Source organism: Balaenoptera physalus (genome assembly GCF_965194825.1).
Source record: "Balaenoptera physalus genome assembly, chromosome: 4".
Lineage (NCBI taxonomy): Eukaryota > Metazoa > Chordata > Mammalia > Artiodactyla > Balaenopteridae > Balaenoptera > Balaenoptera physalus.
Genome location: NC_138891.1, coordinates 51,572,590 through 51,588,772, shown reverse-complemented (window position 1 = coordinate 51,588,772; position 16,183 = coordinate 51,572,590). Strand labels below are relative to the sequence as shown.

The following is a 16,183-nucleotide window of genomic DNA, read 5'->3' as shown; positions in this document are numbered from 1 at the left end:
AAAATATACAGAAGATAAAGACCATGGTTAAGAACATCATCTTTTGGGTCAGAGAGACCTGGTTTCAAATCCCTTCTCCATCACTTACTAGTTGTGTGACCTTGGGCAGATTGTCCAAAGTATTCATCAAATTACCTGATCTCTCCATGCTTCAGTTTCCTTATCTATAAAGAGGGGATGACAAGCCCTGTCTTCTTCAAAATGGATATAACAAACCTTCATAGATTTATTTATTTATTGCACTATTTGTTTATTTATTTATTTACTTACTTACTTATGGCTGTGTTGGGTCTTCGTTTCTGCGCTAGGGCTTTCTCTAGTTGCGGCAAGTGGGGGCCACTCTTCATCACGGTGCGCGGGCCTCTCACTATCGCGGCCTCTCTTGTGGCGGAGCACAGGCTCCAGACGCACAGGCTCAGTAATTGTGGCTCATGGGCCTAGTTGCTCCACGGCATGTGGGATCTTCCCAGACCAGGGCTCGAACCTGTGTCCCCTGCATTGGCAGGCAGATTCTCAACCACTGCGCCACCAGGGAAGCCCCATAGATTTATTATTGATGATAAATGTGATAAGGTATATAAAGGTCTATCACCAAGCCAGGTGACAGTAAGCAATCAGTACACATTAGCTGTTATTATAAAATGAATTAGAAGTGGGAGAGAAAGTTGAAGGGAAGTGATATAGGCGAGGCTAGTCCTATATTTTGCTAAGAGGAGGCCACAAATTTGTCTCCAAGCTTCCTTAGAGCCAACATGGGGGAGGAAACGTGATTGACGATACAGTTCACAGAGAAGTTAGACATATTGATTTTACATGCCTGGCCAAACCAGAACCTCCCTCCTCTACTCCCGTCTTTGTATTTCCATACAATTTCTCTTTCTACCACACATGTTAGTATAGGTTTGAGAGACTTGTTGAGTTACAATAGGGCTCCCCAAGTCTGCCCAAGACTCTGTCCTAGCATTTCTCACAGAGACCAGCCCACCCCTGCTTCTTGATAGCACCTGTAGGAGAGAACCCAGCTAAGTGTCTTCCGCTCAGCACATGCCATTCTCAGGAAGGCCAAGACCGTGGAGGAGGCCAGGGATGAATTTGGGGTCATGTAGCTTATCTCCATCACCTCCATCAGGGACTCCTTAATCGCGGGAACCAGTGTCTTTACATATTCACTCATTCCATCTCATAGTGAGTAGGTGGTGGATGCTCTGTAAATGTTTGTGATTTGCAGTAATAAATGAACGTACGTGGAGGAGTTACTGGTACGGAAGCCCTCGCATTTTTGGGTCTGGTTGTAACGGAGAGTTTATTTCAGCCAGTACCGATTTTTCAGCCAACTCCAGTGACAGCGTTCAAGGCTTAAATCTTGGTATTTTAAATGAAAAATAAAATCTCTGTGGACTCTTCTTTCCTGGGTTCTGATGTGCAATGACCTGTGTTATTAAATGTTGGAATGAAATAGAACCAGTTTTCCTAAAAAAGGAGAGAAGTGTAGTTCTTGCACTTCTGGTATCTTTCAGAATAGGTATACTAATTGGTTACCTTCCAGGACAGGTACATCACTATAACTCACGTAAAGTCATGGCCAAATCTCATATCTCAAAAAGATAGTATACGCTTTGCTGGGGATATCACCTATAGGGGAAATGTAGAAAGGTTGTGCTACATAAATATACTTTTTAAATCTGCATCTTGAAATTATTGTAAAATACCCTAAATTTTCTGTAGAATATATTAAAAGTTGCTCATTTTAGCTGGTATTCTTTCTTTCCATGTATTTGTTAGAGTCAAGAATCAATTCCTTTTCTCTGAATAACAATTCCCAAACCAATCTACCTTGAATCTCTCCTCACTTACCCAAGTTAATAAAATCGGATGAAAGATAATATTGGCATTTAGTCAATGTGGTGTGTCTTTTTCTTGCTTGTTTTCTTACTTGAGATACAAGTAAGTATCTCATTCCAATTTAATTTACAAGCTAGGAATCCTTTAAATGTTAAACTGGAAAATAAATTAAAAGGTTGTTTGAGGTAACGGGGGCTCACATAGAGCTAGTTGACTTGTTTCCTTATGCTATACCTAAGCCTGGATTTAAATAGTAAAATAGGGTTTTTGGGTTTTTTAAAAATTAATCTTTATTGGAGTATAGTTGATTTACAATGCTGTGTTAGTTTCAGGTGTTTAGCAAAGTGAATCAGTTATACATATACATATAGCCACTCTTTTTTAGATTCTATTCCCATATAGGTCGTTACAGAGTATTGAGTAGAGTTCCCTGTGCTATACAGTAAGTCCTTATTAGTTATCTATTTTATACATAGTAGTGTGTATACGTCAATCCCAATCTCCCAATTTATCCCTTCCCTCCCCTTTTCCCCCTTGGTAGCCATAAGTATGTTTCCTACATCTGTGACTCTATTTCTGTTTTGTAAATGAGTTCATTTGTACCATTTTTTTAGATTCCACATATTAGCAATATCATGTGTTTGTCTTGCTCTGTCTGACTTACTTCACTCAGTGTGACAATCTCTAGGTCCATCCATGTCACTGCAAATGGCATTATTTCGCTCTTTTTTCTATTTGACCAAAATAATAAGTCTAGTAACCCTTTTCTTCTTTCCTTTGCTTTTACCCTGTCTCAAGCCAACATGTCACTGAAAGAGGAGCCAAGAGTAAATACCTCTGCACTGCAGAAAATCGCTGCTGACATGAGTAATTTGATAGAAAATCTGGACACGCGGGAGCTCCACTTTGAGGGAGAGGAGGTGGACTACGATGTGTCTCCCAGCGATCCCAGGATACAGGAAGGTAAAGGCTGATGGTCTGAGCGAGGAGAAGAGAGTTCATCAGGGTTGCTTGGCAGAGCACAGATTTGAAATAACCAGCAGATGATTGATCATCCTGGGCTCATTTTCATTAGCTGTTCTCTTGGTGTCGCACGTTATGATTCTTAAAAAAGATGCCTGTAAAAGGCAAGTTATGCTAATATCATTGTATTCTTGCAATAACTTTGTTTACTTATTTATTTTTTAGTGTATATCCCTTTCTCTGCTATTTATAAGACTCAAGGATTTAAGGAGCCTAACACACAGACGTATCTCTCCGGCTGTCCAATAAAAGTTCAAGTTCTGGAAGTGGAGCGCTTAACATCTACAAAAAGGGTCAGAGCATTTATGGACTCAACTTGTATTTGTCAATATATACGATTTAACACATTGACTTGTATACTCCTTCCTCCTAGCTATGACTATGCTTTCAACTTTCGGTTTGTGTTTTTGTTTATCACTTCTGAGGGCTCATCACCTCTCAAGTTTTTGCATCCTTCTCATTTAGTCTTTATTCTTATACATCTGTTTCCCCATTCTGGAAAATGCTTTTTTAAAAAGGCACTTAAGGCAGATTATAAGTTTAATAAATTGCGAAGTGCCTCTCCTCGTCCTCCTCTCTCCCCAGTTTTCTGTTCAATGTGGACTCATGAGGCATTGCTCTTCCACCTAGAATGCCAGATATAAGCCAAGGAAAAGTTTAGCTTTCCTAATGCTTGTTCAGCAAGAAAATAATGATACTACCTGGCTCTTGAAAGAAACAAAGCCAAGAGGCTGCACTGGCCAGTGCCATTGCCCAGAAGTGCTGCTGAGAGAATTCTGCTGGCATACTCTGCCCCTCTGACTTGTTCCTAACACCATCCCTTAAGCTTCACTCACATTTTCTCTTTAAGCTCTGGAAAGGCATTGGGAGTAGAGTTTTCATCAAGCAAACCTGCATTCCTTTGAAGGGGATTGGACTAGGAGAAGCTGTTAGGGTAGCTGTGTTTGCTCTGTTACTGAGTGGATTTCACACTTGTCAAGTCCGAGGGTAGAGAACATTGATGCAGGCTGGTGGCCTTTGTCCGTTCGGGTTAAGCTCTGGCCCCGGCAGAGTAAGGCCGCCATTGGCTCCTGCCTCGGGGGGAAGTGTAGAATAATCTTTCTGCCGGGGGCAGGCTCTGGAGGGTGGCCCGTGCTGCCCGCTTCCTGATGATTTTGCCTCGCGCTCTGTCCTGACCTACCTGTGCATATCCCGACTCCTGGTTTACAGCCACCTCGGTATTCAGCTTTCCTTCAGGCTCTTCCTATGAGTTGGGTCCATATCTCCCTGATGCACCACTGAACACAACCTACCAAGAAATGTCTCTAAAATGACCTTTGCCTTCTTATTTCACCTACCAGCATTTAGATTGAGAGGTGATAACATGTGGAGGTTAAGTGCACAGACTCCAGAGCCAGACCACATGATTTAATTCCTGTCTTTGCATTGTGATCCTCAGCCATTTACTTAAACTCTCTGTTTCTCAGTTTTCTCATCTGAATAATAGGTATCATAGAATACACCTTTTAGGTTTGTTATGAGGATTTAATAATAATGATACATAGTATAATATAAGAATATTATATATTGTATTATACAAGTATATACTGTATAATACTATGTATTATTATTATTACTAGATATCTGCTAATGTTATTTATGAAGATAAATATTTAAGCCACCAAACCAGGGACTTCTCTTTGCTCATACTCTTCTGTTAGTCAAGTGAGTTTAGTTCTGTTCTTTTTTTATATATATTAAAATTCTTCCTTTGGATCCTAATTTTTAAAGTATAGTTGATTTACAATATTATATTAATTTCAAGTTCTGTTTTAAATCTTAGTCTGTGTAGGAAAGCTAAGGAGCTTCCTTATCCTACTTAGTGTTTAGTTTACTAAGAAATATGAACTAAATTCATGCAGTTTGAATGTGACTCCAGGTAAATAAAAATGATACTTTTCTAATGACTGAATGCATTCTGTGTGCCGGTTCATGGTTAGGCATTTCTCTTTTCACTCTCATGACGACCCTGAGGGACATATGTTGCCCCCGCCCCCGGCCCGCCTCCCCAGCAGGAGATCTCCCACTTGCCCCTCCCACTCCTCCTCCCACCCTTCTCCACGCTGTGCTCTGTCCCCCCAAGGCTTCCTTGCCTTTGTCTTCTGGCAGGGTTCAGGCAGTGGAGAGCCCAGACTGGGGCCCCCCTGGGCTGGCTGTGTCCCTTGACCAAAGGCATCCTCCCCCCAAGGCAGCCTCTTTACATGGCTCTCTCCTTCCTACTCCAGCACCTGGTCTTGCCTCTCGTCCCTTTGGAACTGGGGATGCCTTCATGAGTCCCAGGTAACTGTCCTCACGCTGTGGTTTCCTTACTCTTATCACACCTTCATGGGCAGTCCTTTTATTAAAACTTCTCACACTATTCCAGTTCCAAAAAAATTCCAGTAATTCTGCTGGGATATTATCTGACAGAAGTGATGCTTGGCTAAGGCTTCATAGCTGGTAGGCTGCATTACAGGGTTGCAAGCCTTTAAAATCTTCAAAAAGGATGGGACAGGCTGTTTCCATTGCCCCACATTACCTTAGAATTGCTAAGAAGTTTAGTGTCCAAAATTCTGTGTTTATGTGTGAAGGGTAAAACTTGGCATTTGCAATGTTTTTTAAGTATTCAGTTTTCTTAGATTGGGAATATAATCCTAGGATATGGGGCAGCTTGTTTAACTTGTATAATTTTTCTTATTTATTTGGCTTGACTTAAACTGAGCATTTTTCACTTGAATGCAGAGTTTCTGGCCACTCTGAGTTCTCCTGCAACCTTCTCTGTGAAACATGATGCAGGATGATGCCTGTAATATTGGCCAAGGTGAAAGACAGCATATAATATTAGACCCCAGAACTGGGTTTTTTCGACTTCTGGTTATAGTAACTGTCAATGGATCCCAACTAGAGGCAAAGCAAGAGCTGGATTTGAATATTTACCAGCGATATGTTTGGATTCCAGGCTTAAGAGCACAAGTTACATTGATTCTCGTGCTCATTTTTATATACTACATCTACACAGCATGGTCCATGCTTTAGAAGTTTGCAAAATATACCAAACATCAGTAATGATTGGCAGCAGCCCGGGAATCACCCGTGGGGTTGCTGACACCAAAGCCTGGATAAGCTAGTAAAGTAGGAGGCATTTACTTTCTTTCACCCCCAACACTTATCAATACCTGTGGCGCCTCAATCTCCCAGCAGGGGCCAGTGCCCTCTAGGTGGTCCAGTGTCCACTACCCTCCCCTATCCTCCACACACCCTGGGAATTTCTCCACAATCTCCTGTGCTTTATAAATATCCCTCCATCTCCTGACACTTTCCACAAAATCAAAACTTGTATCCCCCAGGTCTGTTAGCTCTTCTGATTGAAATAATTCACTAGTCACTAAGATATATTTGTGTTTTAGTAAAATATTTTAAAAATTTTAAGTGGAAATTCATTCAGTTAAGTAGTTGGGGAAATATTTTGTGTGTAGGAAGATCTTTTGCTTTTTTCCCTCTAATCATCCTGTACCTTCCTAGTCACTGGTGTTGCTTCAGGACAGGGAGACGTTATAGACGAGGATGGACCTTGCAAGGCATTTCAGAAGGAGAGGGCATTAGTGTCTTTTGTGAAGAGCTGAAGTGGGCTAAGAATGACAATGGAAGTCACTTCCTCCAGCTTCCCTCTCGCCCACTCCATTGTCTGTTCACTGCTTGTACTTTTGGACAATCCCCTGATGGCTGATTAAGGCTTTCACTCATTGTCTCTTTTACCTGGTTTCTTGTTTCAAGGGTGTGTGTGTGTGTGTCTGTGTATGTGAAACAATAGGACTGGTGGGGGTTTGCCTTTGCTGTGACTCAGAGTTTGTCTTATATATATCATAAGATGAATATTTAAGAGCATATTACTTCTGTCATCAGTCGTTTTGGAAAACTTTTTGCTTCAGTACTTACACAGAATAAGTAGGCTGGATTTAAAGATACATCCATGTTACTTATTACTTAGCTATTGTTCATTGAGAGATTTTGGAATTTTTGTTGTTATCTAAACTATCAACCATTTTTATTTATCACTATAGGTACCAAGCATCAATCTTTACACTATTGAATTAACACATGGGGAATTTAAATGGCAAGTTAAGAGGAAGTTCAAGCACTTCCAAGAATTTCACAGAGAGCTGCTCAAGTACAAAGCCTTTATCCGAATCCCCATTCCCACCAGAAGGTAACTGTCCCAGAATTAATTATAAAGTTATCCCAGTATATGAGTTGGATTGAAAGAATACTTTATTCATGTTATTGGTTAATTAGTCCATTGCTGGTGAATATTTTTTTATCAGATAGGCTCTTCTAAAAATAAGCTATCTCCTGAAAGATGCTATGACAGTCATGGTTCAAAGAATAATCTAATAAATGTTGGCATTGTGTGTGTGTGTGTCTGTGTGTGTGTCTCTGTGTTTTAGACACACATTTAGAAGACAGAATGTCAAAGAAGAGCCTCGAGAGATGCCAAGTTTGCCCCGTTCATCTGAAAACATGATCCAAGAAGAACAGTTCTTTGGTAGAAGGGTGAGTCCTTTCGCTCGTCTGTTGTTCTGAACATAATTCTGCAGTGCTATAGAAGCATGGCATCTACTGAGGGGTGAGGTGGGCCTGGATGCAACTTCTCTCACCTGGTGGTCCATCACCCAGGCTGGTTTAGCTTTTCTGGAACTAGTTAGGTAACCCTTCTTTCCCAAGCCACTCTGGCCCTGGGGAGGTTGCATTTTCCCAGAAGAGGAAGAGTGTTCTATGTCAGGAGTGACTTTATGTGGAAGCTGCCTACCCCTCAGAAACCTTTTGGGGTTCATTGTGAGGCAAGATTGAGCTCATCATTGAGGGCTTTGAGATCTACTCTTTTAAAATAATCTATTTCCATATGTTTGCTTCAGAATTTGTACTGGCTTCTATGGGCACTATGGACAATATGGAGGTTCCTTAAAAAATCTAAAAATAGAGCTACCATATGACCCTGCAGTCCCACTCCTGGGCATATAACCAGAGAAAACCATAATTAGAAAAGATACATGCACCCCAGTGTTCATTGCAGCATTATTTACAATAGCTAAGACATGCAAGCAACCTAAATGTCCATCGACAGATGAATGGATAAAGATGTGCTATACACATACTATGGAATATTACTCAGCCTTAAAAAAGAATGAAATAATGCCATTTGCAACAACATGGATGGACTTAGAGATATCATACTAAGCAAAGTAAGCCAGAGAAAGAAAAATATCATATAATATTGCTTATATGTGGAATCTAAAAAAAAGATACAGATGAACTTACATACAAAACAGAAATAGACTCACAGACGTAGAAAACAAACTTATGGTTACCACGGGGAAAAGTGGGGGGAGGGATAAATTAAGAGTTTGTATATTAACATATACACACTACTATACATAAAATAGATAACCAATAAAAACCTACTGTATAGCACAGGGAACTATACTCAATATTTTATAATAACCTATAAGGGAAAAGAATCTGAGAAAAATAGATATGTATGTATGTATGTATAACTGAATCACTTTGCTGTACACCTGAAACTAACACAGTATTGTGAATCGACTATACTTCAATTAAAATAAATAAGTAAAAATAAAAAAAGAATTTGTAGTGGCTTGTTCTAAATATATGTAAATATAATTCCCAAACTATAGATGGGACAGTTAGAGTCTCAGAAAAGTAGGACAAAGTACAGACACGTACAACAGTAGAACAGAAACCTCAGGATGGGGAACACTTCTGCCCGCACTGATTCAGTGATATGGTGCTGCATAGGGCAGAAGATTAATTCACTTTTTACCAGAAAATTAACACATAAATGTCAGTTCTGTTTTGCAATCTGAAACTTTTATGTTCTGAGAGGGATGTATTCAGGGTTCCTTGTCCAATGAAAACATTAATAAATAATTAAATAACTTACAGAAGTTAAGCTGGAACAGTCATGTCATTTGTCACTGTTTACATTTTCCCCTAAGTATGATGATATCTCTAATGTAAAATATTTGCATTACAGAAACAACTAGAGGATTACTTGACAAAATTACTAAAAATGCCCATGTATAGAAACTATCATGCAACAGTAAGTACTATTCAGTGATTTAAATTTTGAAATAATTTATAAAACTGTAAAGCTAAATTTTGGATCATTTTATTAACACAAGTGCTTGTATTCACTTCTGCATTGTTCCGTGGGTTAAACTAAATGAAATGAATCCAAAATTGATTTGTCAGCAAGGATCCAGTATATGAGGATGCTGTTTTTTAAATATCAAATATAACTTAATTAATATGTCTATAACAATAGATTTAAATGAACTTCAAATGCCACTACAGGCTAGATTATCTGGAAATCAACCTCCTTCTCTCCTCAGGCTTCCAGAATAATGCCGAAAAGCATTTCTAATGCTGAAGAAAAAACATTGAGTAGTAGGTGATGAAAACAGTTGAGCAGAGTGGAATACCCAAAGATTATACAAAGCATACCATGATTGCGATCTGATTGGCCTGTGATGCCCGTAAAAGGCTTGTCTTTTCACGTGTAAGTGAGAAGCATGGGAAAAGCTAAGGAGAGAAAAAGCTCTAGAGAATTCAGAGAAAAGAGAGGAGAGGTGGTGAGTCTTGGAAGCAGCTGCAGAAACTTAAGTATGGGAGGCACGTGGCTGGCAAGCAGGAGGAAGTGGGCTTTACAGAAGGCATCAGAAAACAATGAGCTCCGCCTTCTTAGAGGCCCTTGAGGCCTGGGGCAGGGGTAGGGGTGTGGTGGTGGTGTTAAAGGGTTAGCCTTCAATTATCCAAAGGTTCAGATAACTGAGAGGGCACTGCATCATTATATTCTGTGCCTGTGTATGTATAAACCATATTGCTGTGGAGGTTGAATATGTGTGTATGGTATGTGTGCAGAACTTCAGAGTAGCTGCAGTTATGATTCGGCCTCTAGTTTAGAGAATGGCATGCACACATGAACAGAAAGAGGGAAGCCTGCTGTATTTAGGAGAGGAAGCAAGAGTGCCTTGACTCTTGGGAGTTTTTTGGTGCCTCGCTGCCCTATTGCTGCCTGCCTGTGTGTTAATGGATGCTGGGCATGCATCTAGCTGGTCCCCTTTACACACAAATGACCTGGGGCCGGGCCACAGCCCACCTTCTGCAGCAACTTGCACTGTGATGTTCCATGGACTTAAAGGACCTTCTGTGGTTTCATAATCCCGGAGAAGAGTTTCCCCAGGGAAACCAGCAATTTAGATCCAACCAGAGAACCTCAAGAGAAGGCTGATGGGAAGGATTTCTTCCTTTCTAGGACTCAGGAATGTGCATCTTTGAAAGAACATAACGAATAAGGATATTACTTCTATTATTACTAAAAATGCTGCTTCCTGTCGTATTCTCTGAAATCAGACATGCTGTTTTCTTAGAGAATTATTTAAATGCGTGCTAGTACCAGCATGCAGTAATTTTCCATTTGTTTTACTTTCCTGCCTGCCTGTGACTTGGCTTTAATATTTCTTTTGGCCCTTGAACAGTACTTGCTGAGTTTAGTCTTCTTTTTCTGCGTGCCTTTGTATATTTTGGAGTCTAATGTTGATTTTTAAATGTTTTACATTTTTTCAAAATGTTCATTTTAATTTCTTTTCCAATTATAAAAATCTTTTAAAAGTTGAGCCATATTGTATTTAGATATTCCAGAGTGTCTTCTAAACATTTCCTTTGGAAGGGAAAACCTGGTTTAAACTGACTATATGTTACTTCTTATTTTTTATTTTATTTTATTTTTTGCTGCCCTGCTCAGCTTGCAGGATCTTAGTTCCCTAACCAGGGATTGAACCCGGGGCCACGGCAGTGAAAGCACTGAGTCCTAACCACTGTACTGCCAGGGAATCCCTCTTTTTTGGTGGCTACTTAGATTATTCTCCCTAACAGCGGAATTCTCCAAAATGCTTCAAGCATGGGATACAATTTGATCTGTCTTAATTTTCTAACGTTATTTTCCTCTCACACTAATTATAATTTGTCCCAGAGACTAGATTTGCAGGCCTCTGTCTCATATTTGAGAAACTAGATTGGCATCTGTGTGTCTCCTTTGATAATTGTGAGACATATTAAAACTTCTGTCTGCAAAAAGCATATTAAAAGTTATTTTTATATAATCACATGTAATTAACATATTTTTATAAGTGTAAAACGAGCCCCCAGTAATTTCTAGGGTCCGTTATTACCCCTCAGGTTTGTTGCTTGTCCCTTTGGCATGGGAACCCTTTGCTTCCCTGTTTCCCTAATATTTAAATGTGCTTTTCACGCGTTCCACTGGAAAGAAGATATTGATTAGTACATTATTCAGAGATCAATAAGCCCTATGGATTATTGTCAGGCTAAATTGATCTTTAAATTCTTATTCCTGAGAATCACCTGCCCAAATGGAGAATGGAATTCTTATCCCTGAAGATGCATGGAGAAGTTTGGACAATACAATATTATATTTCAAATTGTATTATTTAGGATTGCTTCTAAATTGGCTTTGCCACATTTTTTTTCAATTCCATAAATCTGTATTAGAACATTTATTGCCAAAGATTTTTTTTCTATGTAATAGGACTAGTTCTTCCTTCAAATTTCTCTTTAGTAAACCATTAGGATAAATTTAAATTTTATCTTAATACACAACTTTAAATTTTCTGCATTGCTAATGTGTACCTTTTTATTTAGATGAAATTCTTTACATTTAGCAATTTTGGTATGATATTCTGAAGTTATAGTTTCTGAATTAGTTCAAAGAATATTTCTGTTGTCAACTATTTGATAAGAGCTATGTGCATAAGAAAATATCCAGGTAATAGATAAGTGGTTTCCCTGAAGTTTGCTTTTCATTTCCTATTCTTCCATTCAACTAGTCTCTGACTTTGCATAATTTAGTTACACCTCTGTAGTAGTTTCTTCCAGTGTAAACTAGGGTTAGTATTTTTCTCTCTGCTCCTTAGAGATAAAATGAGAACTTATGGCTTAGGATCTTGAGACAGTTTGGATTCTGTGGCTTAAAGTCTATGGTATCACTTCTAATAACCTATGTATTTCTATATTTTCTGATTAGAAAGCAGTTCCACAAATCAGATTTTAAAAATGTATGGTACCGAATTACCATGTTTTAGATAAGAAATAAAATGTAAAGACCTTGACTTTCAAAATCCTTATAAAAAGTACTATGTGAGGATATGTTTGATTTGGGGTTTTTAAAGATATTTAAATCCTTTCGAATTTCAAAGACTTCTTCAAATAACCCTAAGAAAGAAAACCAAGCATTTAATTGGACTTCACAAGTACTGACAGCTTTGAGAGGTGTGTAATTTTTCTTGCAAGGTTAATATTAGAGAGTCCCAATCATGTACACAAAACTTCAAAGGAAAATTGTTATGTTTCATTTTATTAATCCCATTTACAAGCCCAGATCAAGTGCCGTTTCCTCTGTGATGTCACATTAGCTAGGAAGTGGTCACCCTCTCCCTATAACTCTATAACTTTATAACTACTTTTCCATGTAACTGTTATGATTCTTCCCATAGAACTTGGTTGATGTGGAGTGTTTTCCATGTCTGGTCTCCCCTTTGCCTCCTAATGCCAGGAGTGTATCTTTTTCGTCTTTGATTTTCTATTAAGGCTGTTATTGCCATGGTCTACTGCCATTGGCAGATCTCTCCATGACCTTCTTTTTTTTTTTTTTTTTTCACACACACACACTGTATTTTATTTTTACAAGAGATAAATAGACTGACACCAAGCATTGTAAATGGATGACCACAACAAAAGCAACAATGATTGCAATTACCAAACACGAAACACACTCATACTATGTCATAATATTGACATTCAGTCCAGTAATCCTCCACTGTAACAGCTCCTTTACTTTGCAGTGAAAATTGATTTGTATATTCTTTGCCTCTGAGTCCTTGTGAGATTTTTTTTTTTTTTAATTCAAACAGAAAGTCACAAGTTTCTGGTAACTGTACTGCTGAACTGAATGAATAAGCATTTCCATGACCTTCTTGAGCATTTGTCTCTTCATCTTAGAGCACACATCACTTTATTGATTGTATTAATTGTGTATATGCTTCTAAAATATACTCTTTCAGGGCAATACCATTATTATTGATCTGTGTCGTCTGTAGAGTACCCCAGATGTGTTTATACATGAAGGTACCTAATAATATTTTTCTGAATGCATAAATTTCTCCCGCTCTTTTTTTTGCTTTCTAAAGTTTGGATTTTTGGCCTCTTTTCAGGCAGAATTCCTTGATATAAGCCAGCTGTCCTTCATCCATGATTTGGGACCAAAGGGCATGTAAGTTCCAGTGTCGGATCTTTAAGGAGAAGTGTGAAAAGTTGATGAGCATTAACACTTGATTTATTAACATTTGCCAAGGTGATGGAGCTCACCTGGCTTCACTGATAGCTGCTTTTCTTCCCAACAGAGTTAGAGCAACTGAGGGACCTATTTATACAAAACAGAGTATCTTGCTACTTTCAACAAGGGTGTCAACTGCTCCACTCTCCTCCTCTCACCCCACAGTAGGGGTGTTTAACAGAGGTGGCAAATATGATGTGTGGGAGAATGCCTTAAAAATCAAATATACAAGATCCCTTCTTTTAATCACTGATACTAAAAATAATACTGTATAAAATGTATGCCAAGTAATAGGGTTGAAATTTACTTAATGATTATTTTCCTTCATAATATGAGAGCCTGATATTGCGAAGAGCTTAACTTTTGTAGTAAAGAGCGTTGTTAGCAACTGTTTTAATTTTTGTTTGTTTAGCCATTATTATTATTCTTTCTTTTCACATCTTTCAAAACCAGGATATTTTTCCTTCCAAAGTATCGGTAATAGCTTTGCTCTGCTTCTTTGGCATGGCTTTGTCCCAGAACTGTAGGTGAAGGGATGCAGAAATATATCTGTGGAATCTGTGGGAGAGCATCTCCAGTGGTCTCAGCAGCAGCTGAACCTTCCCCGTGCAGGCACTTAGCAACACGTGGGGTCTTTTTCAGGCTGTCACAGTGACTGGAGGGAACGCTCAGCATTCAGAGCCAGAAGCTGGAATGCTTAAGGTCCTGCAGTGTGTGCAACAGAATTATGCTGCCCCCCCAGTGCCAACAGGCCTACATCTGACCAGAGTACTTTAAAAGATTAGCTGCTGGAGTACTCAGCCTAGTAAACATAGCATTGAGCTATTTGACAGTGAAAGAGGAAAAAGTGGGGAGGAAAGACACGGGAGAATGAAACGGTTTATTTAGTCCTAAGTTGTGAGGCTGTATCAGCTAAGTGTGAGCTGGAAGCTTGAAGATGATGGGTTACCTTGATGTCTCTTTCAGAGAAGGTATGATAATGAAAAGATCCGGTGGACACAGAATACCAGGCTTGAACTGCTGTGGTCAGGGAAGGGCCTGCTACCGGTGGTCCAAAAGGTAGGACTTGAGAGTTTTGTGTGTTTGTTTTAATAAACTGAGTATTTGGGGAGTTTTTATATACTAGTTTTCAGTGATAAATCTTTGAAAGTCATGGCAGAGCAAATTTTAAATTAAGTTCCAGGTTTCAGCTCTATTTAAACGTTCTGCTCAAACTTGGACTTGTAGGCAGAGTGTGCCAATTACATACATAAAGACCTCGTGGGCCATAGGATTCAAAAATTGCTCAGCCAGAGAACATAGACAGTGGCCAATAAGTACAAGTAAATACGCTCAACATCACTAGTCATTAGGGTAATGTAAATCAAAACCACAGTGATATACAACTTCATACCCACTAGGATGGCTATGATAAAAAAAGATGGACAATAGCAAGTGTTCACAAGGATGTAGAGAAATTGGAACCCTCATACATTGCTGGTGCATCACGTGAAATGATGCACCCACTTTGGAAAACAGTGCGGTAGTTCCTCAAAATGTTAAACATACAGTTACCATATGCCCCAGCAAATCCACTCCTAGCTACTTCCAAAGAGAATGGAAAAAATATGTCTATATTAAAACTTATACGTGAATGTTCATAGCAGCATTATTCAGAGTAGCTGTACATTAAAGTATAAGCTAAAAAGATAAAAATTGGTCAGAGTTCAGGGATAATTTTAGTTATATCTGTGAGAATGTATATTATGGTGAGTGTGATATAGACCTATGTCCTGTCCAACTAAAGACTCCTTGTGTAGCAGTATTCTTATCTGATTCTTATTTGTTCCTCAAAGCATTTATCACAATGTTTTGAACATAATAGACAATAGCTATTTGTTCCAATAATAATTTACTGGAATTTTGAAAAATATTAAGAACTATATGTTATTTCTCTAACCTTGAAAAAGATATATGAACTCATGTGTAAAAATGAAATTGAGCTATGTGTGGGTTAAAAATACACGAACTTAAAACTAGAATCTACCTTTAAACATATTTCACATACACTGCCAGCAAAAAATACCATTAAGTTGAGCTCTTACTTTCTGGGTTTTGAAAGGATAGAAGGAAAAGATCAAGAGATTTGGCTAGAGAAAACGGAGAATTTCTGTGTTACAAAAAATTTTTTTACTAAAATAAACAGGGAAACAATAGACTAGAAAATATTTGCTTTCAAATCAACTTCTGTAATTTATATAGGGAAACTTGTGGTATAAGTAACATCACAGGAAATTCAGAGACTCCCACTTGAAGTATCTTCCCACCCTCTCCCACCCCCAATTGTACAGAACCCAGGGGAACACCAAATGCCAAGCCGGGAGAGGAGCAGAGTATAATCCAGCCTGCTTCTGCCCTTGCTTCCTGCCCCATGTCATGCCTCTCTGGGAGACAGAACTTCCCAGCCCACTGGGGCCCTGGTACAGATTCCTCCTGCCTGCTCCTCCTCAGTCACCAGCTTTGCCTAAGGTTGCTGCTGAGTGCCAAGTACGAATTTCAGACTGCAAGACTTTGACTGAAGTCTTGCTCTGGGCTGCCTGAACAGAGCAGGCTGGAAGCGTTCGCAGCCCCCAGGAACAGCCCTCAGCCAAGAGCTGCCAGGAGTCCAGCCCCTTCACCCCCTGGGTGGGGTGATTCTGCAGCAAGCTCTGTAGCCTCTCCTGGAGTTCCCCAGCAGATTTGCAGCCCAATTGCCCACAGTAAAGTGTGTGAAAACACATCCTTGATGGCTCCCTTCCTGCTCTTCCTTCCCGTCCTTCCCTTCCTGTGCTTCCTATTAAGCTCCCTGATAAGTCCCTTTACAAACTTCTTTCACTTACATCCTTGTCTCAGAGT

The 16,183-nt window shown here is 39.2% G+C and overlaps 1 protein-coding gene across 7 annotated transcripts in view; it reads left to right on the top strand.

The window, feature by feature from the left end:
• Positions 1-16,183, top strand: part of PLD1 (phospholipase D1) — a 218,439-nt gene that overhangs the window by 96,359 nt on the left and 105,897 nt on the right. For all 7 annotated transcript variants that reach the window (XM_082458924.1, XM_082458923.1, XM_082458925.1 and 4 more), the window contains exons 2-8: positions 2,641-2,805; positions 3,031-3,158; positions 6,945-7,090; positions 7,329-7,434; positions 8,936-9,001; positions 13,188-13,246; positions 14,276-14,368. In XM_082458924.1, coding sequence (XP_082315050.1) covers positions 2,641-2,805; positions 3,031-3,158; positions 6,945-7,090; positions 7,329-7,434; positions 8,936-9,001; positions 13,188-13,246; positions 14,276-14,368 — 763 coding nt within the window. The remainder of the gene's footprint in view (positions 1-2,640; positions 2,806-3,030; positions 3,159-6,944; positions 7,091-7,328; positions 7,435-8,935; positions 9,002-13,187; positions 13,247-14,275; positions 14,369-16,183) is intronic.